General features: G+C 42.6%; 1 protein-coding gene across 4 annotated transcripts in view; it reads right to left on the bottom strand.

Moving 5' to 3' along the window:
* Nucleotides 1-12,524, bottom strand: part of VSTM2B (V-set and transmembrane domain containing 2B) — a 64,193-nt gene extending 51,669 nt beyond the window's left edge. Inside the window, exons 1-5 of one of the 4 annotated variants that reach the window (XM_075576297.1) lie at nt 12,432-12,524; nt 9,432-10,106; nt 8,329-8,513; nt 6,890-6,922; nt 3,299-3,698 (exon numbers count right to left, since the gene is read on the bottom strand). In XM_075576297.1, coding sequence (XP_075432412.1) covers nt 3,299-3,698; nt 6,890-6,922; nt 8,329-8,513; nt 9,432-9,513 — 700 coding nt within the window. In that variant the 5' untranslated portion in view covers nt 9,514-10,106; nt 12,432-12,524. The other 3 variants (XM_075576296.1, XM_075576294.1, XM_075576298.1) reach the window with 3 other exon arrangements.
* Between the last annotated feature and the right edge of the window lie 11,164 nt (nt 12,525-23,688).

Below are 23,688 nucleotides of genomic sequence, written 5' to 3'. Positions count from 1 at the left end.
GCCCAGATTGGCATGGCCATTCCAGCTCCAGGTCCATGCTGTCATCACCGGCCTGGATCTGCCTTTGATGTCATTTCGTTCCAACCACTTTGAGGGCTGTGTGTAAGGTACTTAAGTGATCACCATTACCCCTTTGCTGCTAGAGGGGCATATGCAGTACATTGCAAACCCCTTATGTCAGTAAATGGGTTAATCATCAACAGTGCATAAAGCTCTCCTCCACAGACGTCTAGCGCTTTAAAACAGCAATCCTGCTGAATTTCAATGTGGATCTTTTTACATCATCCAAACTGGGGACCATGTCTGGGTGGGGATACTTGTAGCTCTGGGTTGCCCCCAGTTCGTAAGATACTTCCTGGTTTAGTTGGAGGTATTACACCTTGGACATTTAAACAGTCATCCGCCCAATGACATTGTGGCTTCCTATTGGTCCGCAGGACCTGCAACAACTGTGATGCCAGAGAATGGCAGCCATTTATATTTCCCTAATGGAGATAAACATTGGCCACTGTCTATCTATCTAATCCATCCATCTTATCTATCTTATCTATCCATCCTGGAGAAGAGTTTAGCTCATTCAGCAGAGGGATGGCGGCTTATTACATAGTGGCTTAAGACAGGAACTACCACCTTGTATCAACATACGGTCAACGTGTCATTGACTCTGCATCAATTTATCTCCAAAATGATCTTAATACGGTGGTCGTTAAACAGTGTGGGAGATCAGATCACCACACCAGTGGCCTTCAAAGACTCGTGTGGTTATATGCATGTATGTCTTTATTTATATAGCGCCATTAGTGTACATAGCGCTTCACAGCAGTAATACACGTGACAATCATATACAGGCATACCCCGGTTTAAGTACACTCACTTTAAGTACACTCGCGAGTAAGTACATATCGCTCAATAGGCAAACGGAGCTCACGCATGCGCTTGTCAGCACGTCCTGAACAGCAATACCGGCTCCCTACCTGTACCGAAGCTGTGCACAAGCGAGGAGACTATAGAGCCTGTTACAAATGCGTTATTTACAGCAGTTATGCACGTATATGACGATTGCAGTACAGTACATGCATCGATAAGTGGGGAAAAGGTAGTGCTTCACTTTAAGTACATTTTCACTTTACATACATGCTCCGGTCCCATTGCGTACGTTAATGCGGGGTATGCCTGTAAATAACAAATAATACAAATAACAGGTCATGGGAATAAGTGCTTCAGACATAAAAGTAACATTTTGGAAGAGGAGTCCCTGCTCCGAAGAGCTTACAATCTAATTGGTAGGCTGGAAGAACGTACAGAGACAGTAGGAGAGCGTTCTGGTAAGTGCGTCTGCAGGGGGCCAAGGTTTATGTATCATGCGTATAGTATTAGCCATGGTGCTACTCATATGCTTCTTTAAGCAAGTGTGTCTTAAGGTGGGTCTGAAAGGTGGATAGAGTGGGTGCTAGTCGGGTATTGAGGGGAAGGGCATTCCAGAGGTGTGGGGCACTCAGTGAGAAAGGTTTAAGGCGGGAGAGGGCTTTTGACACAAAAGGGGTAGAGAGAAGACATCCTTGAGCAGAACGCAAGAGTCGGGATGGTGCATAGCGAGAAATTAGGGCTGAGATGTAAGGAGGGGCAGAAGAGTGTAAAGCTTTAAAAGTGAGGAGGAGAATTTAGTGCGAGATGCGGGATTTGATAGGAAGCCAGGAGAGGGATTTCAGGAGGGGAGATGCTGAGACAGATCTAGGAAAGAGTAGCGTGATTCTGGCAGCAGCTATTAGGATAGATTGTAGGTGAGACAGATGAGAGGCAGGAAGGCCGGACAGCAGGAGGTTACAGTAATCGAGGTGGGAGAGAATGAGGGCCTGAGTCAGAGTTTTAGCATTCGAGCAACAGAGGAAAGGGCGTATCTTTGTAATATTGCGGAGGAAAAAGCGACAGGTTTAGATACGTTTTGAATGTGAGAGGAGTCGAGTGTGATCCCAGGCAGTGTGCTTGGGCTACTGGGTGAATGATCATACTTCCAACAGTAATGTGGAAGGAGGTAGAGGGGCCAGGTTTGGGATGAATTATGAGGAGCTCTGTTTTTGCCATGTTGAGTTTAAGTCGGCGGAGGACCATCCAGGATGATATCGCAGAGAGACATTCAGAAACTTTGGTCTGTACAGCAGGTGTAAGGTCAGGGATTGAAAAGTAAATGTGTGTGTCGTCAGCATAGAGGTGATATTTGAACCCAAGAGATGTGATAAGGTCACCTAGAGAGTGTGTGTACAGAGGAAAGAGAAGAGGTCCCAGGATAGAGCCCTGGGGTACCCCCACAGAGAGATCGATAGAGGAGGAGGTGTTAGCAGGAGACACTGAAAGTATGATGGGATAGGTAAGAGGAGATCCAGGATAGAGCTTTGTTACGAATACCAAGAGTATGGAGAATGTGAAGGAGGAGAGCGTGGTCCACAGTATCAAATGCTGCTGAGAGGTTGAGTAATATGAGCAGAGTGTATATCCCCCAAGCTTTTAAAAAATCGCTAAAATAATAATAACTTTATTTCATATAGCACTTTTCTCCTAATGGGCATCAAAGCGCGTCACAATTACAGTATAGCACACGGTTCGCAGCACATAGGAATTATACAGACACTTGGTGTAATTCTCTTCTAGTTGCCTTATATATCACTACTAAAGGCTGTTTTTTTTATATAGAGGTCAATGTTGTATATAAATATATTGATGAACAAAGCGCTGGGTCGTCAACATTAAAGTTGCAGTTCAGTCAATATCCTGCATGTGTGTTTTTTTAATAAATCAGTTCTGTAGTAAGAAAAAATACTTTTAGCATTTTCTGTTTTCAAAAAAACAACTTTGAAAGACCAATTTTCTTGTATTCTATTTTAACAACCATTTGCTAAAGCACTGCCCCTTCATGTCCTGTCACAAGCCCTGGCACACCCCTTTGTCAGCCCTGCCCTCCCTCTAGCACATGTCAGTGCAGGAGTGCTCATGAATATTCATGAGCTTCCACTGAGTGACAGAAGCAGAAGAAAAACAGATCCCTTCACTAATTATGTCACCAAATTTCGCCTATCAATACATGGAGAACGAATTGAGCTGCAGCTATACAGTTCTTTAGGTAATTAGAGATTGCACACATGAAACTATTGAAGTAAAAAAATAAATAATAAAAAAAAAAAAGACTGAACTGCAGCTTTAAAGTGGCCTTAGTTTTGCATCAAGGCTCTTGACTGACATGTTGGTCTTCTACACCTCCCAGTAACATCCACCAGGTGGCACTGCAGAACAGCACATGACTCACCTGAGCCGTGCTGCTGCCGCAGGATGGCTGCTTTTCCCGGAGCGGGGGATGCGGAGGATGAGCCCGCTGCTGCTGCTGCTGCTGCTGCTGCAGTGGCCGGTGATGGAGCCAGGCTCTCTCCAGGGGGGATGGGACGTTTGTTTCCAGGTTCCGGGGTGGCTCTGCTGTTGGGGCTATTCCGACGGGGCCCGCTGCTCTGAATGTGCGACACCGCCTCCGCCGCCTGCATGTCGGGCGGGGAGAAGCGGGAGATGACGCGGAGCATCGCCTGGGCTTTGTGCTCCTGAGTCTCGTCGTCTCCGTAATCGGACACCCGGCATTCGTAAATGCCCTCGTCCTGTTTCCGGACATTGGACAGCCTGAGCCGGTGGGAGATGTCGTTGCCCTGGACTCGCACAGTCTGAAACAGAAACACAGCGGCATTATTCATTGGAAGAGGTCCCCCTAATACAGGGGAGGCCAACGCCAGTCCTCAAGGGCCACCAGCAGGTCAGGTTTTCAGGATATCCCTGCTTCAGCACAGGAGGCTCAATCAGTGGCTCAGTCTTCGACTGTACTTAAGCAAGCACTGATTAAGCCACCTGTGCTGAAGCAGAGACTGATTGAGCCACCTGTGCTGAAGCAGAGACTGATTGAGCCACCTGTGCTGAACCAGAGACTGATTGAGCCACCTGTGCTGACACAGGGATATCCTTAAAACCTGACCTGTTGGTGGCCCTTCAGGACTGGGTTTGGCCAGCCCTGTACTAATAACTCCCTCTGACTTTTTACTTGTCTTTTTTGCACCAAATTCTCCATTACTACATTAGCCAGAGCCACCTTTAACCCCTGTGCTACCAGATGACCCCTTGTGGCAGCAAGGGCAACTACATTTAAGGCAGTTAAGGGGTTAAACTACCTTTAAGGTAGTTTATGGGCTAAACTACATTATCTTTGAATGGGTTTCAATAACAAAGACGGTGCCTCAGGGTTGTTCTGGTCAGTGATAGCCTGTTATGCATTTTGGACACACACATAGAATAGTAACGGTTGGAGAGGCCAGCAATACATGGGGAAGCACTGCAGGGGTTAAAGGAGGCTACCCATGGGTGGGATAATGGGGAGCTTACAAGCCGGGTTACCCTATCCACATCCGAGGGCAGCCTTCGTAGAATGCGTTAGAACATGGAATATATTAGAATATAGAACACGCAGTGTCTCTGATGTCGGTTTATATTCTCATTATAATCATATATCTGAAATGTCTCTTCTAAAAGCCATGATGTTAGAAGAATGACGGTCGTGCATCATTTTTAGTGACATCTGCCGTGCATCTGATGAAGACTGTCCCGGTCACAGGTCCTTCACAGCCACAGGTCACCGTGTTTATAAGCACAGTGGGCAAACTAGTCTTGCTAACAGGGGGATAACATTTTATTTCTGAAAACGAGCGTGACCGTCTGTATAATAATACTGTGCCTTCCAGAACCACATCCCCGTGTGGAGAATCCCACTGAAAGCCTTTGCTCCTCCATGTGAGACTGGAACCAAAAGGAAATCACTTTTATTTTTGCAGTAGCAGTTTCTCTCACTCTTTTTTTTTTTTTTAATAATTAATAATAATAATAAATACTTATGGGTGAGGAATTGTATTATTTGGGGACCTCCGACATTCTTTTCTGCATAGTGGAATTCTTTGTATAATTAATCCCGTTAACACTCCCACGTTCTTACCGCAAGATTTCGTAAACATGCCATATTTATAGCGTTATTGCTTGCGTTGTTCCCCATTAATGGGGGTAACAATGCTTTATACATCTGTATATTCTGTATTAGAGTGTGAACATGACCTTCTGCTTTATATGTACTGCAGGGAGGTATGTTGAATTGATTGGATCATTGGGATTGATGTGGGCCTTTTATTATTCAAAAGCAGCACATCAGACTGTCTTGTTTATTCATTTCTTAATGTCCCTGACCGTCCCTAATTAAATGAATCTCTTACAAAGGTGTAAACATGTCCCAAACATTATAGTACTGCCAACATGACTATATGATCCCCAGACCTCCCATTATCTTCACTCATGACTATAGATTAAATCTTCCCCAGATAGGGAAAACCACTTCTCACTCATGTCATCAGTTTTTTGATCCAATCCCTATATTTTAGCTCTAATCCCAGTGCATGCTGGCTCACGAGATTCCATTTCTATGGGAAAGACTGGACTGGACTAGAACCTCATGGTGAAATTGATGCTGGAGGTGCTGATACTGTATGCATCCTAGATGACAATGATTTAAACCTGATCTAGTTTTTAATCTTAACCTTCCTTCTTTTAGCCTTTCTGTACCTCTGACTCAAGCTCTCCAAAACATAAATGACTTGTCAATGTCCTTCATTGTACTGTAGTTAAAACTCTTCAGTAGCCACAGATACCTTTTGCTCCTCAAGTATCCCTGACTTAAGCTGGACTCACATTACTATTGATCCAGAAGTCAAAGGATGAGACACTGGAAAAGATCACTGGATCTTTAAGCAGCTGTAAAGATCAGTTGTGGGATACACTGTAAATCTTATGTGTCTATACTCCATATTAATGATAACTTGGTATCTTAGGCTCAGAGACTAGAAGACATAGTTAAGAGACCTGATTTTCTATGACTTTATTTCATTTCCATCCAATGCCATAACTCTCCACCCAACCTATGAGATGTCTTATTTCGCACGCAGAGATTTATGCGTACACGTTACGTGTTATCATCATTCTGCCTATTTTTTGTGGCCAGTTCTACAGCATATTCCACATAAAATTACAGCAATGTAAATAAACTACAATTTTGGCCATTATACTTTTAAATATAGAGTAAAAAACAACAAATGATATAGACTGTGTGTTAATTGCCCAATATAATCATTTGTTTGTGTTAGTGTTCAATCTGCAAAATAAACCTTTTTGTCTACAGTTGCTAGTGTGGAAATTTGCCCTTTCCATGTTAAATCATTAAAGCTTGAATTTAATATAATGCTCTCATATATAAGATACGTAAAAATAATAAATAACAAAAATACCCAGTCCCTGCTACCTGCGTTAAGAAGCTGTGTGTGTGTGTATATATACATACATACATAATAGATGAACCAAATTTATTTTGCTTTTTTTTAAATATATACTAAAGCCATATATCAGGTAAAACCCATACTTAAGTTATTACACCTTGTTGTCACACACATAATGAGTAATAGGCACATTGGAAAGAAACTGTGATTTTTTTTATCAACACAAAGGTTTGATAACACTATTTAATGCCATTTCAGTGATAGAAGCATATAAATATATTGTGTTTCAATTGATTGCTGGCCCCTTCAACAGCTAAGGCAATTTCATTTTGTTGGAGAACAAGGTTATGATAGAAGAAAAGATGATCAAAGAATGTGATGCAGAAATATGTTAATTAAAAGCACAGGTTAGGTTTTCCTGTCACATACAAACATAGACAGATGATAAGAATGACACAAACATTTCTACCCGCTGCATTGCAATGGGAAGACAGACACATTTTGTTTTCAATCTCCCAAAAAATGAATGATCACTATTCATGAAAATCACTTACACTGATTTTAGTGGCATCCTTACTTGATGTTACCTGAAAAACAACACACAACATTCATCACATTTATGAAGCTCTCAGTAACTATTCCAACAAAGGTGCATTTTACATGGTATTTTGGTAAGTGCATCTAACATATTAGTGATTTGCAGAACAATGCACTGCTTGTGTGATTCCTTGTGTGTTGTGGCTGCTCTGTGCTTTGTGTCTTAAACTTGTGGCATGTCAATGGGTGCTATTCATGCACAAAGGAGTTGACTAGACATGATAATAATCACACATTGATACAAAGGAAATAATGCAGTGTCCCAGTGTGCTGCCAGGCAGCAAGTCTAGTAGAGTGTTGTTTACATATACAAGAAAACAGAATAAATATCTGATTCCATGTCTCAGCTGTAGCCCTTGACCCTTCCTCCCACACACCACAATTTGTTTTGAGCATTCTTTCCTTGATGGCATTATTTGCAAATCCTAAATACAGTACATCAGTAATAATACCAAACCAGAGCTTTATACAATGTACAATAACAACAGGCAATATAATAGGCAAGCAACAGACATATGTATATGTTGTGTTTATGAGAAGAACATGTATTTACTTGTGCCTTGCAGATACTCAGACAGAATTACAGAGGGATTGTGTGTAAGTGCTGTATGTGAGAGATGGGCTTGAATGTTCATTAGGAGCCATGCTCCCAGGAGAGTATATTTCAATCTTAATCACTATTTACTAATCAGAGGTTATGTGCAGCACACCATAAAAAAACATAGAGGACTTTAACATTTAATCTGAATTTATGTGGATGGATAATCGTGTTCAAATTGTGTGCCAAATTAAAAAGACTAAAATTATTGCTGCACCAATGTACAGTTTCCACATTAAAAATAGGTCAATTGACTTCCCTTTCCAAAATAGCAAATACTCAGTTTGTAGCCAAAAGCTCAGTGAAGCATTGCATGCCATGTAAATGTGTTTTGGCATCTAAAGAGTAGGTTCTTTTTGATCCATGCCTTTACCCCGCCTGCATTTAGATGGGTAACACTTGCTGTCCATATCTATTTACTTTCATTTAAATAACTAACGCAGAACTGGGTTGCTGCCTGGGGTGCAGTTTGAAATGTTTTAGGAGTTTGCTATGTTTTGAAAGAAATAGGAAGGAAGATGGAATGCTCTATGGAGCTTAAAATGGTGTTTTCACTTCAGAAGTTCCAGAATTATTTGCAACCAGGAAGAGGAATGGATCCTATGCCTTTCAGTTAATCTTACTCATCTTCTCCTGGTGTCTGGTGAGTCAGTGTACAATCTTTTTTCTTTTGTTATTGGCTGTGAAACACAACACCCATGATCTTCAGTGGGGGCACAGCATGTGGGGGGTATTTAAATCATGTATTTGTGTGGCTACTGCACCAGATATGTTGAGTAAATAGAAATAAGTCATTACCTTGTTTCTGCTCCCAGGGGCAGTCATAGCTAATTCCTGTGCCAGTTCTCTGGCTGGTTCCCTAAGGTACCACCACTGAATTTCCAAAGAAAAAGATGTGGATCCACTTGCCCGAAAAGCACAAGGCATCTCAATATCGTCTCCCTCCCTTATAGTCACATCTTTGGGGACTTCAGAAAATGTGGCTGAGAGGAGAAGATAGAATTACAGGGGGTGGTTAACAGGAGAGATTAATAGACAAGATCAGACTGTTCCAGTGTAATCTGATCTGGCTTTACTCATGGGTTTAGAGCAGTTTGTTAAATGAGACTCCAGTGGTTTAGAAAGTGAAGCAATAAAGTATATCTCAGCATCCATGTCTCCATTTCTCCATAGAAAGCAATCTCTGCCTATGTTAACTGATGATGACAGTCTCCACTAGAAGACCTGCATCCTTCACTGAAGGACCAAGCTATAAAATATCTATGGAATAAAAAAACCATATATACTGCACCCCCCACCACACACACACACAACACAATGTGTTTCTTATATATTGATAGTGAGGAGTGTATGCAGCAACACACACACACACACACACACACACACACACACACACACACACACACACACACACACACACACACACACACACACACACACACACACACACACACACACACACAATGTAATTGTTTCTTTCACACAAAATAAAATACACAAATCAGCCTGACATCTTAAAAATCACCCTCACCCACCTATAAAGAATGTTTTCCTGTGATAATGAAGGACTACCTACATCTATAATATATCCCAGAGGTAACTTAAAGACTGCTGTGCAGATATAGCACTGTTGTCAACTGGAGGATCTGTTGTTGTTCCAAAATCTTTTTAGAAATGAGATGTTTAGCTCTGCGCCTACACAGTGAGGATTACAGGACCCCCAAACTGTGCAGGGCACATGTTAAAAAAAACAACAAACTGCAACGACCAGTGATATCAGAGAGATGGTGTATTCAGAAAACTTCAAAATACTGTGTCTCCAGGTTGGCGTTTATATTACACGTCTGCATGCATACAGTCATTCTTCACATGCTATAAAATAAGATAAGTGTGTTACTCACCATTTACACTAAATAACAGCGGAGAATTCAGCATCAGGTAACACAGGGCACTGAGTAATCCCCGCTTTTCCATCTCATACATGTCAATTTCAGGGCAAAGAGCAAACCAAATAAAAACACTATAGTGGGTCACCAGCAGAGAACTAAGAGATTTCCAACCCCATGGCAAATCTGGGCAACACGGAGGTTTCCTGGAGAAAGGTCCAAAGTTACAGATATGTTTCCAAAAATCAGACCACACCGATGTAACCACTTTTAAACCAGTTATAACATCCACATTGAGGCTGATGAGATTTCCTCTTAGATCAGATGTGAGCCTGACAAAAATATGATCCTATTTCGCCCAATCTGTTGGTCTCCAGACAAGATAAAGAAAAGACTCAGCTTCCTCTTGTGGGGTATGATGTCTTGCTGTCCAGAAGCAATGAGGTGAAGGTGCTACTTCCAAGACCCATCCCAATGTTAAGCTGGTGGTACAGAAGAAGACCGACTGAGTCAACGAGGAGTCTTCCTGTCACTCCAGATCAGTGAAGCAATCGATTGCTGGCTGTTTGTGACCTGGATTTTTCTCCTTGCATTGGCTCTGAATATTACCAGGAGGTGTTTTGGCACAACCAGATCAGCCTTTCCCCCCTTCTCCTGTCTGGATTCACTCTGAGCAGAGCAGATCTGGAACTAAACCGGTGACATTTTTTTTTTTTCACTCCAATATCCACGACAGAGGAAACCTACAAATGAAGATTTCACCATATTGGTGGTTTGGCAATACCAGAAATCATAATGATTTGGTAAAACCAATCCCCCCCCATATACTGAGAATATGATCATTTGGACAGTGTAGTGCCATCAAATACAAAGGAAGTTTAAAGCAGCAACCACTTTAGCCAAAATGCTCATCAATGCACCAATTCATGTCCCCTGCTTCTCCCCACTCCACTGATAGCAGGGGAGGGGGGGTAGGGGGGGGGCAAGGACACGTTTGTTTAACCCTTCAATGCTGGATCTCCATTGCCACATATTGTCCAGCAAAGCATTGCAGCTCCCACCCCAGGACTGAAGGGGTTATGGCAGGAATAGCCCTCTGGTCTCTTTATAGGGGAAGTGGAGAGACCGTTATGTTTCCAGGAAGAAGGAAGGCTACAGAGGGCGATAAATCAATGCAGGGGGAGAATGCAGTTATCGCAACAATAGGAACACTGACATCCCCTATCCAGCGAAGTGAGCCGAGCTAATGGGTCTGTGCGGGGGAAACAAAGGCAGAACAGCCCAGGAGCCGGTCTGGAATATACTGCACCTTATACATACACTCTGTGACATAGTGTGGGGTGCAGCTCACATCACTATCTCCCAGTAAGTGTGCACACAGTATGCAGCCTGGATTGCCACTCTGTGACATACTGTGGGGTGCAGCTCACATCACTATCTCCCAGTAAGTGTGCACACAGTATGCAGCCTGTATTGCCACTCTGTGACATAGTGTGGGGTGCAGCTCACATCACTATCTCCCAGTAAGTGTGCACACAGTATGCAGCCTGTATTGCCACTCTGTGACATACTGTGGGGTGCAGCTCACATCACTATCTCCCAGTAAGTGTGCACACAGTATGCAGCCTGTATTGCCACTCTGTGACATAGTGTGGGGTGCAGCTCACATCACTATCTCCCAGTAAGTGTGCACACAGTATGCAGCCTGTATTGCCACTCTGTGACATACTGTGGGGTGCAGCTCACACCACTATCTCCCCAGTAAGTGTGCACACAGTATGCAGCCTGTATTGCCACTCTGTGACATAGTGTGGGGTGCAGCTCACACCACTATCTCCCCAGTAAGTGTGCACACAGTATGCAGCCTGGATTGCCACTCTGTGACATAGTGTGGGGTGCAGCTCACATCACTATCTCCCAGTAAGTGTGCACACAGTATGCAGCCTGTATTGCCACTCTGTGACATACTGTGGGGTGCAGCTCACACCACTATCTCCCCAGTAAGTGTGCACACAGTATGCAGCCTGTATTGCCACTCTATGACATAGTGTGGGGTGCAGCTCACACCACTATCTCCCCAGTAAGTGTGCACACAGTATGCAGCCTGGATTGCCACTCTGTAATGCATTGGTGATCCCGCCTGCATTGATGATGGGTTTAGTATTAGTTGTACAATAAACACAAGAAAATATGAAAATACAGTTTTCTGTTTACTTGCAAAGATGTGTTACTCAGAAAGACCCTTCCCAGTTACATGTGTCTTATTTGTAAGCGAAACAATGCAGTAATGACCATGGGTCTGTGCTTATAAAGCCAGCTGTGCAACGCAGGACATAGAATGGACAACTCTCTTATCAGTGATTTCCCCCGTTAGGATTGAAGCTAGTCAGGCAAAAAATATACAATGCATCAACGAAAACATCTCATTTCCCTAGCCCTGCACACGAATCATCTCCCTGTCAAAGACTAAGGAGAGATAGATAGAGAGAGAGAGAGAGAGAGAGAGATATGTATATGTATATGTATATGTATATATATATATATATATATATATATATATATATATATGTATACACACACACACACACACACACACACACACACACACACACACACACACACACACACACACACACACACACACACACACACACACATATATCACACACACTAACACACTAACTTCTAGCTACAGGCTGCTAGGTATGTTCACCCTAAATAATATCAGAGTTAAACCTACCTGTAAAATGATTAAAAACAGTAATTAGCTCCATGTCCAGCAGTGGCAAAAGACGAGGCACAAGTTCACCTGGTTGACATATTTCAATGACCATTCAATCAGCTGAATATTGTGCACATGAAAGAAGACGCTATGGCAAGTAAACATACGCAGCCAGTGAAAGTCAGCTCTAAATGATGGGAGGGGGGCTTCTTAAAGACTATGTCAGCAAGCACACAACAGAAGAAACAGGTACCCCAAGACATCAACAGCAGCAGACAGCCTGGATTGCTCACCTCTCAGCTCTGCCATGCAGTCTGAGGACACACAAGCACTAGTGCACTGGTGTGTCTGAGACAGAGAGAATCCAAGAGGTGCAGGGGAAGCCAGGAGCAGAGAATAACCTTACTTAAGGTACAATCAGCTATCCAAGGCTGCTTCTGTTCTCTTTATTGCATGGATAAGACATTATGCAGAACATGTTTCTCCCCTGTCTTCAAAGTTAGCAATTAGGTCAATAGTCAATGTCCCCCCCTCCCTATGCAGTGAGATGGAACAGGCTTGCTGTAGTTATCAGTATGGGTACAACACTTAACCTCTTCATATATTTATTTTCGCATGCTTTTCTTTCAAACAACAGGTTGTAGGGAACATGGTATATGTCTCGGAAAGCTGATGGATGTGGGACTAATTTGTACGTGGCCGTGTGATTCCCTTTCCCACATTTGGTTTTGCTTCCCACTGGCCAAGAATCCACTGCAGAGCAGTGAGGGCTGCAGACCTGCCTCCCATACAGAGGCTCAGTGAGTGAGTGAGCATCCAGGCTGCTTCCCACAGGGAGGGGGCGTGCTGCTCCACGTTTCCAGTAACTAGCCCCCTCCTAAAGCAAAGCAGCATCAGGGGAAGGGTCTCATGGACAGCTGGGGAGGGCAGTAATGGGGAAGGAGAGAGAAGAGATGGGAACATGATGGTGACAGCAGCAGACAGGAGAGATGGAGAAAGAGAGAAGCAGAATAACAGAAAAGGATATTTTCTGCCAAATCATTTGATGATTTATTCTTTATTTGACCAGTTTTGCATTTGGCATGTTACAAGACCATTGTTCATCACCGAGGGGGTGTCCTTATTAGCCAGCACATTTGTCAAAGAGAACAACTCTTGGACCATGTCCAGAGCTGCATGTTTATTTAGTCACATATTCTGCTTGCAGCAACTGCAGCATATCTGGCTGCAGGACAGACGTGTGGTTGAGTAAATGCTCACTGCAATACAGGGGTACACTGTGGCTAACAACCCAGTCTGTCCTCTAGCAATTCAAAGCGACACTAAATTGCACTGTTGCCCTTCATGTCTGGAGCATGTGTATGCTTTTTTGATGACGTACAGCAGAGGTGGCAAACTCCAGTTCTCAAGGGTCACCAACAGGCCAGGTATAAGGGATCATTGACCTAGCCAGTGATTGAGCCACCTGTGCTGAAGCAGAGATATCCTGAAAACCTGACCTGTTGGCTGCCCTTGAGGACTGGAGTTGGCCAGCTCTGATGCACAGTAAGGGCTGAGTTTCACAGTGGTGCTGCAGGATTTGCACAAACCTATTATTTGTTGAGTGGGATGGACTGTAAAAGTGGGTAAGTGACATATTCAAGTCTTCTACTGACGGTACAGAAGGAATACCTGAGGTATGTTTATAATGCAAATTGTATACAACATGCAGCAATTCCCTGTAAGCTGTCATCTATTCAACATTCTCAATACAGTGTCTACATCAAGTAACTGCCATTGACTTGAATGGCAGTTAACACCTTGCATCAGTATTTAGTGAATCTCCCCCAAAACTCACTAAGCCAGTGCTTTTCAACAGGGGTTCCACCGCGCATCCCTGAAGGATTCTCTGCAATTTTTAGGCTACATGAAAATTATTCCAAATACAGAAGAATTTACAATGCATCTGATCTCAGACGCGCTATTAGAGAGGGTTGGGGTTATTTACAATGTATCTGATCTCAGACGAGCTATTAGAGAGGATTGGGGCTCCTTACATCTGATCTCAGACGCGCTATTAGAGAGGGTTGGGGTTCCTTACAATACACCTGATCTCAGACACGCTATTAGAGAGGGTTGGGGTTCCTTACAATGCATCTGATCTCAGACGCGCTATTAGAGAGGGTCGGGGTTCCTTACAATGCATCTGATCTCAGACGCGCTATTAGATAGGGTTGGGGCTCCTTACAATACATCTGATCTCAGACGCGCTATTAGAGAGGGTTGGGGTTATTTACAATGCATCTGATCTCAGACGCGCTATTAGAGAGGGTTGAGGTTCCTTACAATGCATCTGATCTCAGATGCGCTATTAGAGAGGTTTCGGTTCCTTACAATGCATCCGATCTCAGACGTGCTATTAGAGAGGGTTGGGGTTCCTTACAATGCATCGGATCTCACACGCACTATTAGAAAGGGTTGGGGTTCCTTACAATGCATCTGATCTCAGACGCGCTATTAGAGAGGGTTGGGGTTCCTTACAATGCATCTGATCTCACACACGCTATTAGAAAGGGTTGGGGTTCCTTACAATGCATCTGATCTCAGATGCGCTATTAGAGAGGGTCGGGGTTCCTTACAATGCATCTGATCTCAGACACACTATTAGAGAGGGTTGGGGTTCCTTACAATGCACCGGATCTCACACGCGCTATTAGAGAGGGTTGGGGTTCCTTACAATGCATCTGATCTCAGACGTGCTATTAGAGAGGGTTGGGGTTCCGTACAATGCATCTGATCTCAGACGCGCTATTAGAGAGGGTTGGGGTTATTTAGAATGCATCTGATCTCAGACGAGCTATTAGAGAGGGTTGGGGTTCCTTACAATACATCTGATCTCAGACACGCTATTAGAGAGGGTTGGGGTTCCTTACAATGCATCTGATCTCACACGCGCTATTAGAAAGGGTTGGGGTTCCTTACAATGCATCTGATCTCAGATGCGCTATTAGAGAGGGTCGGGGTTCCTTACAATGCATCTGATCTCAGACACACTATTAGAGAGGGTTGGGGTTCCTTACAATGCAACGGATCTCACACGCGCTATTAGAGAGGGTTGGGGTTCCTTACAATGCATCTGATCTCAGACGTGCTATTAGAGAGGGTTGGGGTTCCGTACAATGCATCTGATCTCAGACGCGCTATTAGAGAGGGTTGGGGTTATTTACAATGCATCTGATCTCAGACGAGCTATTAGAGAGGGTTGGGGCTCCTTACAATACATCTGATCTCAGACACGCTATTAGAGAGGGTTGGGGTTATTTACAATGCATCTGATCTCAGACGCGCTATTAGAGAGGGTTGGGGTTCCTTACATTGCATCCGATCTCAGACGCGCTATTAGAGAGGGTTGAGGTTCCTTACAATGCATCTGATCTCAGATGCGCTATTAGAGAGGGTTCGGTTCCTTACAATGCATCCGATCTCAGACGTGCTATTAGAGAGGGTTGGGGTTCCTTACAATGCATCAGATCTCACACGCGCTATTAGAAAGGGTTGGGGTTCCTTACAATGCATCTGATCTCAGACACGCTATTAGAGAGGGTTGGGGTTCCTTACAATGCATCTGATCTCAGACGCGCTATTAGAGAGGGTTGGGGTTCCGTACAATGCATCTGATCTCAGACGCGCTATTAGAGAGGGTTGGGGTTCCTTACAATGCATCTGATCTCAGACGCGCTATTAGAGAGGGTTGGGGTTCCTTACAATGCATCTGATCTCAGACGCGCTATTAGAGAGGGTTAGGGTTCTGCATAATTTCCCAATAAAATTGACGCAGGTCTATGTAGTAAACAAAAATGTGCGTCTTGTGTTACATTTCTTGACATTTTTTGCGTTGGTTTTCTCCGTCACGGCATCTTTTTAAAAAAATGGAAAATACTTGCGCAGCGTTCCTCCAGGGCCGGCGACAGGGGGGGACAGCCGGGCCAGGCTCTAGTCCTGGCCCCGGGAAATCTGTCTGCGGCCCTGCGGGCACCAAATGTAAAAGCAGCGTCAATGCCCACATACCTCGATACATGAAGCCAATCAGATTCACAAATGTTGCTGACGTTAAGAGGGATGAGAATTAATCAGAGTGGCAGGGTAATGTAATAGGTAAGTGTGCTTATATTCATACAAGCAGGGTAATGTAATAGGTAAGTGTGCTTATATTCATACAAGCAGAGTAATGTAATAGGTAAGTGTGCTTATATTCATACAAGCAGGGTAATGTAATAGGTAAGTGTGCTTATATCCATACAAGCAGGATAATGTAATAGGTAAGTGTGCTTATATCCATACAAGCAGGATAATGTAATAGGTAAGTGTGCTTATACTCATACAGGCAGGGTAATGTAATAGGTAAGTGTGCTTATATCCATACAAGCAGGATAATGTAATAGGTAAGTGTGCTTATACTCATACAGGCAGGGTAATGTAATAGGTAAGTGTGCTTATATTCATACAAGCAGGGTAATGTAATAGGTAAGTGTGCTTATACTCATACAGGCAGGGTAATGTAATAGGTAAGTGTGCTAATATTCATACAAGCAGGGTAATGTAATAGGTAAGTGTGCTTATATTCATACAAGCAGGGTAATGTAATAGGTAAGTGTGCTTATATTCATACAAGCAGGGTAATGTAATAGGTAAGTGTGCTTATATTCATACAGGCAGGGTAATGTAATAGGTAAGTGTGCTTATATCCATACAAGCAGGATAATGTAATAGGTAAGTGTGCTTATATCCATACAAGCAGGGTAATGTAATAGGTAAGTGTGCTTATATCCATACAAGCAGCGTAATGTAATAGGTAAGTGTGCTTATATTCATACAGGCAGGGTAATGTAATAGGTAAGTGTGCTTATATCCATACAAGCAGGGTAATGTAATAGGTAAGTGTGCTTATATTCATACAAGCAGGGTAATGTAATAGGTAAGTGTGCTTATATTCATACAGGCAGGGTAATGTAATAGGTAAGTGTGCTTATATCCATACAAGCAGGGTAATGTAATAGGTAAGTGTGCTTATATTCATACAAGCAGGGTAATGTAATAGGTAAGTGTGCTTATATTCATACAAGCAGGGTAATGTAATAGGTAAGTGTGCTTATAGTCATACAAGTAGGGTAATGTAATGTAAACACGTGAGTGCAAATTTTATAGAACCTCCAGCATTGAAGCTATTTTGTTGGAGTAGACAATATTGCACTATTTTGTGTTTTTACTTTCTTTTACATGTCCTGATGTGATTTGCACACCTGTTTCTCCTTCGTTTGCTGATTGAATTTGGTTTGAATTCTACGTCAGGAGCTGCACTCATTAAGGATAGTATATCATCTGTTTACCTTTGATTTATTTGTGATATTATTTGCGCTTGTTTTTTCTTTTCACTATTATATTCATACAAGCAGGGAAAGCGTAATAGGTAAGTGTGCTTATATTCATACAAGCAGGGAAAGCGTAATAGGTAAGTGTGCTTATATTCATACAAGCAGGGTAATGTAATAGGTAAGTGTGCTTATATCCATACAAGCAGGGTAATGTAATAGGTAAGTGTGCTTATATCCATACAAGCAGGGTAATGTTATAGGTAAGTGTGCTTATATTCATACAAGCAGGGTAATGTAATAGGTAAGTGTGCTTATATCCATACAAGCAGGGTAATGTAATAGGTAAGTGTGCTTATATCCATACAAGCAGGGTAATGTTATAGGTAAGTGTGCTTATATCCATACAAGCAGGGTAATGTAATAGGTAAGTGTGCTTATATCCATACAAGCAGGGTAATGTAATAGGTAAGTGTGCTTATATCCATACAAGCAGGGTAATGTAATAGGTAAGTGTGCTTATATCCATACAAGCAGGGTAATGTAATAGGTAAGTGTGCTTATATCCATACAAGCAGGGTAATGTAATAGGTAAGTGTGCTTATATCCATACAAGCAGGGAAAGCGTAATAGTATTAATCACATTAGAGTGATGTAAAAACAACTAAACACAATGACCTTCTTAGACGGATGTCCCTTTACTTTCTGTTAAATTGCTGCTGACAGCATGGGGGGATCCTGGTCTGAACGCGGAATTAAATCTCTGAACATTAACATATGCATATCCCATACACTGGTGTGACTATTGCTACCTGGAAAGAAGGAGAAACTCTCATTAATTGTTATTATTATTAATAATAATGCTAAATATGTTGTGTAATCATAATAATGGTAATTATATTTTATAATAATATTATTACATATGTTCTTATATGTTGAAGCAGTATACACAGCAAAGATAAACATATATCAGACACGAGCATGTTCTTCTTGGACCACACAAACTTTGGACTCTGAGCTGTGATTATTTAGGAATCATACTTGTTATATAATGTTGTGGGTAGTGAGGTCTTCTGCGAAAGAGGAAGTGACAAGGCTCCCATAATGAATAGGGTTCTTAGTCCCCAGGTGGGGTAAGACAAATTGGATGACAGAGATTTACAAGCCAGTCCTCAGACACACAATACAAAGTCAAGAACTTTATTGGGACTAATTTGCTTGATATGACTGAGGGGCAAGACTTAAAAGTCAGAGCACGAGGGAGAACGAGAGAGAACGAGAGAGAACGAGGGAGAACGAGAGAGCACGAGGGAGAACGAGAGAGAACGAGAGAGAACGAGAGAGAACGAGAGAGAACGAGAGAGAACGAGAGAGAACGAGAGGACCTCCCCACAGCTGGTCATCATTTCCTGACACTGGGTCTCAAGGAATTGCAGTCCTTATGGACAGGACTCAGGTTCTCTTGTTTGGGACAAGTGTGAATAGAAACTATAGAGTTCGGCTTTTCTTAACTTGCATATTCCGTTGATATTAAAGGCTGATATTCGTTTCTAGGCTAGTAACTAAATATCCCTGTGAAAGTCACACAATTTGTTTATTTCATGAAACTGATGCTTTTTATTCATCGTGCAGAGTTTAATTAACACAACCATATCAAATCCCAAGAGATAAAAGGTGTTCAGAAGCACCGCCTCTCTAGATTTCATGTTGGACCGCACGGCTAGACCAAAGAGTCAGTAGCAGTGACGGAAAATGCATCCTCCATATTAGTTGGAGGAAAACAATATGATTATGAATTACTAGACCGAGCGTGCTGTTCTGCAGCTCTGCCACAGTGTTATTCCTACTGTACAATCTGCTTTACCACCCACCAGCTGATGCTAGCTTCTAATTCTCCTTATAAACAAACAGGTACTGCTGCAGAAGCAGAATTGCATGATGGGGGAAAGAAGGGGAAAGGGATTATATGCAGACAATCCCGGGAACATATTATTTCTAAAGTTAGAGTTACATTTTTTTGAGTTACACAAATTAAGTTATACATGCTGCAGTATATCTCAGTTCTATATACCCGATGAAGGACCCTGAATGGTTTGAAAGCTTGTAACATATCAACTAGTTATTGGTACAATAAAAGGTATCATAGCCCCTCCCTCCTTTGTTACTACGTGGAAGGAAGGACCTTTCTTTGCCCTTTATATAGACACACGTAGAGGGTGGTACTGTGTTAGCCAGTCAGAGTCAGAGCTTTACACTAACTTGTGGATAAGAGTGCAAGCTTTCAGGACCACAAAATGTTCCTTCTTCAGGCGGATACTTTACCGAGAAGGGACCTTTGTGGTCCTGAAAGCTTGCACTCTTTTTAAATACGAGTTAGCTATTTCACGTATTGCGTCTACCGCACATTTGTGTGTTAGTTCTATGCAGTGAGCATACATACTGTACTACCATAAGGGGATGCAACAGAAGGGGCGCTTCAAAGGGTCAAAAGGAAAAGAAGTAAGAAACCCCGATCACTGGGAAGGCGTTTCTCACAAAATATAACATACACTAAGGGGCTGATTCACAAAGCAGGGATAAGTGGGTTTAAGTGCGATAAATGCCTTTATAGCGCGATCCTGCCTGCTCTGCTATTCACAAAGCAGCAATAACAGCGCAGGATCGCACTATAATGGCTTTTTATCACCCATAAACAGTCAGTGAAAAAAAAGTCGTACGATAGGCCAAATATGGCAAACCCGCTTGTTTTTGCCAGTAACTGTTATTCACACAGCAGTGATAACTTTATCATACTATAAAAGCTCACAATTTCTTTTATTATTATTATTAATAATAATAATAATAATAGCAGCATGTTCTTATATAGCGCTGCTAGTTTTACGTAGCGCTTTACAAAGACATTTTGCAGGCACAGGTCCCTGCCCCGTGGAGCTTACAATCTATGATTTTGGTGCCTGAGGCACAGGGAGATAAAGTGACTTGCCCAAGGTCACACGGAGCTGACACCATGTTCCGCTGCTCCAAACTCAGTGTCTTTACTAACTGAGCCGCGCCTTCAACTTTTCACCAGCTAATGGCACAGCATTAATACAAGAGGACGACGGGAGTCTCTGGGTGGTCCCTGCGGGTCTTTGGGTGGTTCCCGCGGATATCCGGGGGTCCTCACTGGCCTGCAGTACCAATCCTGTGCCGAAAAAATTAAAAGCGCAATACATTGCTATAAAGATACCCCTCCCCCTCCAATGCATACAGTACAGAAATGGGCAAAATTACTATTATCCAGATATGGATAATAGTGCCTTTTACCATTTAAAATAAAACATCAACCAGCAGCATAAAGTAAATAAAACTTGTACTTACCCCTGCCAGAATGCCAGGATGAGGGCCTTCCTTCCTCATCATATTCCTTGTCCTCCGTTGACAGAAACAATGCAATAAAAAATAGTAACCGCTATAGTAATTAAGGGGTTAACCCACCCTCCCTCACTACCCAACTACCCTACCTGGGAACACCTACACCACCCTCCAACCCTGATACCCATTGATTGGCACAGTATTAAAGCATACCCATATAATATGGGCATACTTTGCCGATATAGCAATAAATGGGGAAAAAAACAGTCCCAAAATCAAATACATTACATATTAAAATCAACATATTAGAAATGCCAGTAAACCAATTGATTGGCAAGTGATACATCATGCCCATATAATATGGGCATGATTTAACACTATGGCAGTCATTGGTCAACATTAAAAATAAACAACCACCAACAATATCCAATTCAATCAAAACAATCACCAAATAAATAACATGTTTTTTTTATTGCAATTGCCCCCAATAAACCTGCTATTGTGCTGAACCGCTTTGATTTCTGCCTCAGGGATCCCCTGCTTCCCAAGTTACAGGCATCGGGTGCCACCGGTATGGGGCATCGGGGTGCCATTATCGCCGACATTTTGAAATCGTCCGCGTCATGTGACCGTGGGACTTAAATACTGGAAGAGATACGGGCACCCCAAACCAGGGCCTGTAACTGGGGAAGGAGGGGGTCCCCGAGGCTGAAATCAATGTGGTTCATCTCAGGAGACCCCCTGCTTCCGCACACTATTAATAAAAATGAAATTAAAGCTGCTTCATTATCATAGCGGATAGCCACTACGGTAATGATTTTTAAAAAATTGTTATTGGGGGTTTGATACTAGTGTACATGAGCAGGGGGTCTCCTGAGCTGAACCGCATTGGTTTTAGCCTCGGGGACCGCCTTCTTCCTGAGATACAGACCCCGTTATTTGGTGCCGGTATCCCACTGCAGGATATAAAATGCTTCTAAAGGTAAGTAAATTATTGCAAACAAAAGAGAGAGAGAGTCCTTGGCACACGACCAGGTATGAAAACCTGATTTATAAGTTCCCAATTCTCTGAATGAGGGAGCAGTTCGTAGATCTCACAGATGGTCTTTTAGAGATTCTTTGCTGGTAAATTTGTATCAGTAATCAAACAAAACAAAAGAACCATTGTGCAGTACTCTCTGATATTTAAGATCACACCCACACAGCTGCTAACTACTTACTTAAAAGTAGATAGTCAAGGGCCTTGAAAGGTATCTTTAGTAAATTATTGAATGTATGTTATTTTTTTACAGGTTTTTTAATTGTATTTCTTTCTTTTAATGTATTTCATTGTCCATTGACTGCTAATGTATTATTCTGTGCTCGTTTAGGGTACAGATAAATACAGTGATAGCCAATGCATTTTTTGGCAAATGCTCGTTTTCGATTGAGTGTTATTTTTTCTATTTCTCTTGATTGTTTGGATTAAATAGTTTGTAATTTGGATGGCTTGTTTTTATGTATTTTTTCAATTGATTAGTGTTTTTGATTAATTCTTTTGATGGCACCTTGTTTGAATTGATATGTTGGCTAGTGGTTTTATTAATTAATTGCTTTGTTGGTTACTAGTTAAAATTATTTAATTGTTTTGTTGGTTAGTGCTTTTATTAATTGAATGTGTTGGCTAGTGCTTTTATTTATTGAATTGGGGTGTTTAGGTGCTTGTATATGTTTTATTATTGTGTATTATGGGACTACATATATTTTTATTAGGGTGACCATTGACTGCTATAGTTGCTTATCATGCCCATATTATATGGTTATGATGTACCACTATGCCAATCAATGGGTACAGGTTGGGTACAGTGGGTCCAATGTTTATGGTTAGGCCTCCTGGGTGGGTAGCGGGGGAGGGTGTGTTAACCCTTTATTACTATAGTGGTTATTAACCGCTAAGGTGATTAAGGGGTTAGGGGCCATTAAATTGTATTTTTGTATGTATGCTTGCTGGCATCAGAGGACATGGACCTGCAGTATGCTGACAAGGATGCCCTTCATGATGGCAGGGGTAAGTAAAAAGGTTAATTTACTTTATTTATGCTGCCTAACTAATGTTTTATTTAATAATGGGCAAATAAGCTGTTATCCATATGTGGAAAATAGTTATTTTGCCCATTACTGTGTATGTTGAGGGGAGAGAGGTGTATTTATTGCAATGTATTCCAAATTTTATTTTTTTAAACATGATTGGTACCGCAGGCCAGCGGGGACACGCGGGGACCACCCAAGTACCCCCAGACACCCAAGGGAATCACCCGAGGACCACCTGAGGATCCCCAACCACGTGCACGGGACCACCCACGGGGACCCCCCACGGGGACCACCTGAGGACCCCCTGACACTGATGGGGACCACCTGAGGACTCCCGGACACCTGCAAGGACCACCCAGGGACCCCCGCTGACCTGTGGTATCAATCCTGTGTATAAAAATGTAAAATCTGGTTTTATGTGGGGGTGTATTGGTGGTTAGTACTATTGTAATGTTTATTGGGAGCAGAGGGGGTGAATGAAGGCCTTCACTCACTCCCTCTGCTCCTAATAAAGCTGCTGTTGTTCCTTAACCCATTCATTGCCTTAGCGGCTAGTCGCTAAGGTAATGAAGTTGACGGTAAATGCATTATTATTGCATCGGACTGATGCCGGGGTCTCTGGTGCTGATATTAATGGGTATCAGTTCCAAAGACCCCTGTCATCAATCCGATTCAGGAAAAAGGCATTATTGTTTCTAAGGCCTTGCCCCCGCTGCATGCTGCAGCGTCCGCTGTGGCGGACGCTGCGCTCACCAGAGCCCTCTCCGCAACGGCGCCG

Source organism: Ascaphus truei, chromosome 19, assembly GCF_040206685.1.
Source record: "Ascaphus truei isolate aAscTru1 chromosome 19, aAscTru1.hap1, whole genome shotgun sequence".
Taxonomy (NCBI): Eukaryota; Metazoa; Chordata; class Amphibia; order Anura; family Ascaphidae; genus Ascaphus; species Ascaphus truei.
Note: the sequence above shows the minus strand (reverse complement) of the source record. Positions and strands in the feature narration are given on the sequence as shown.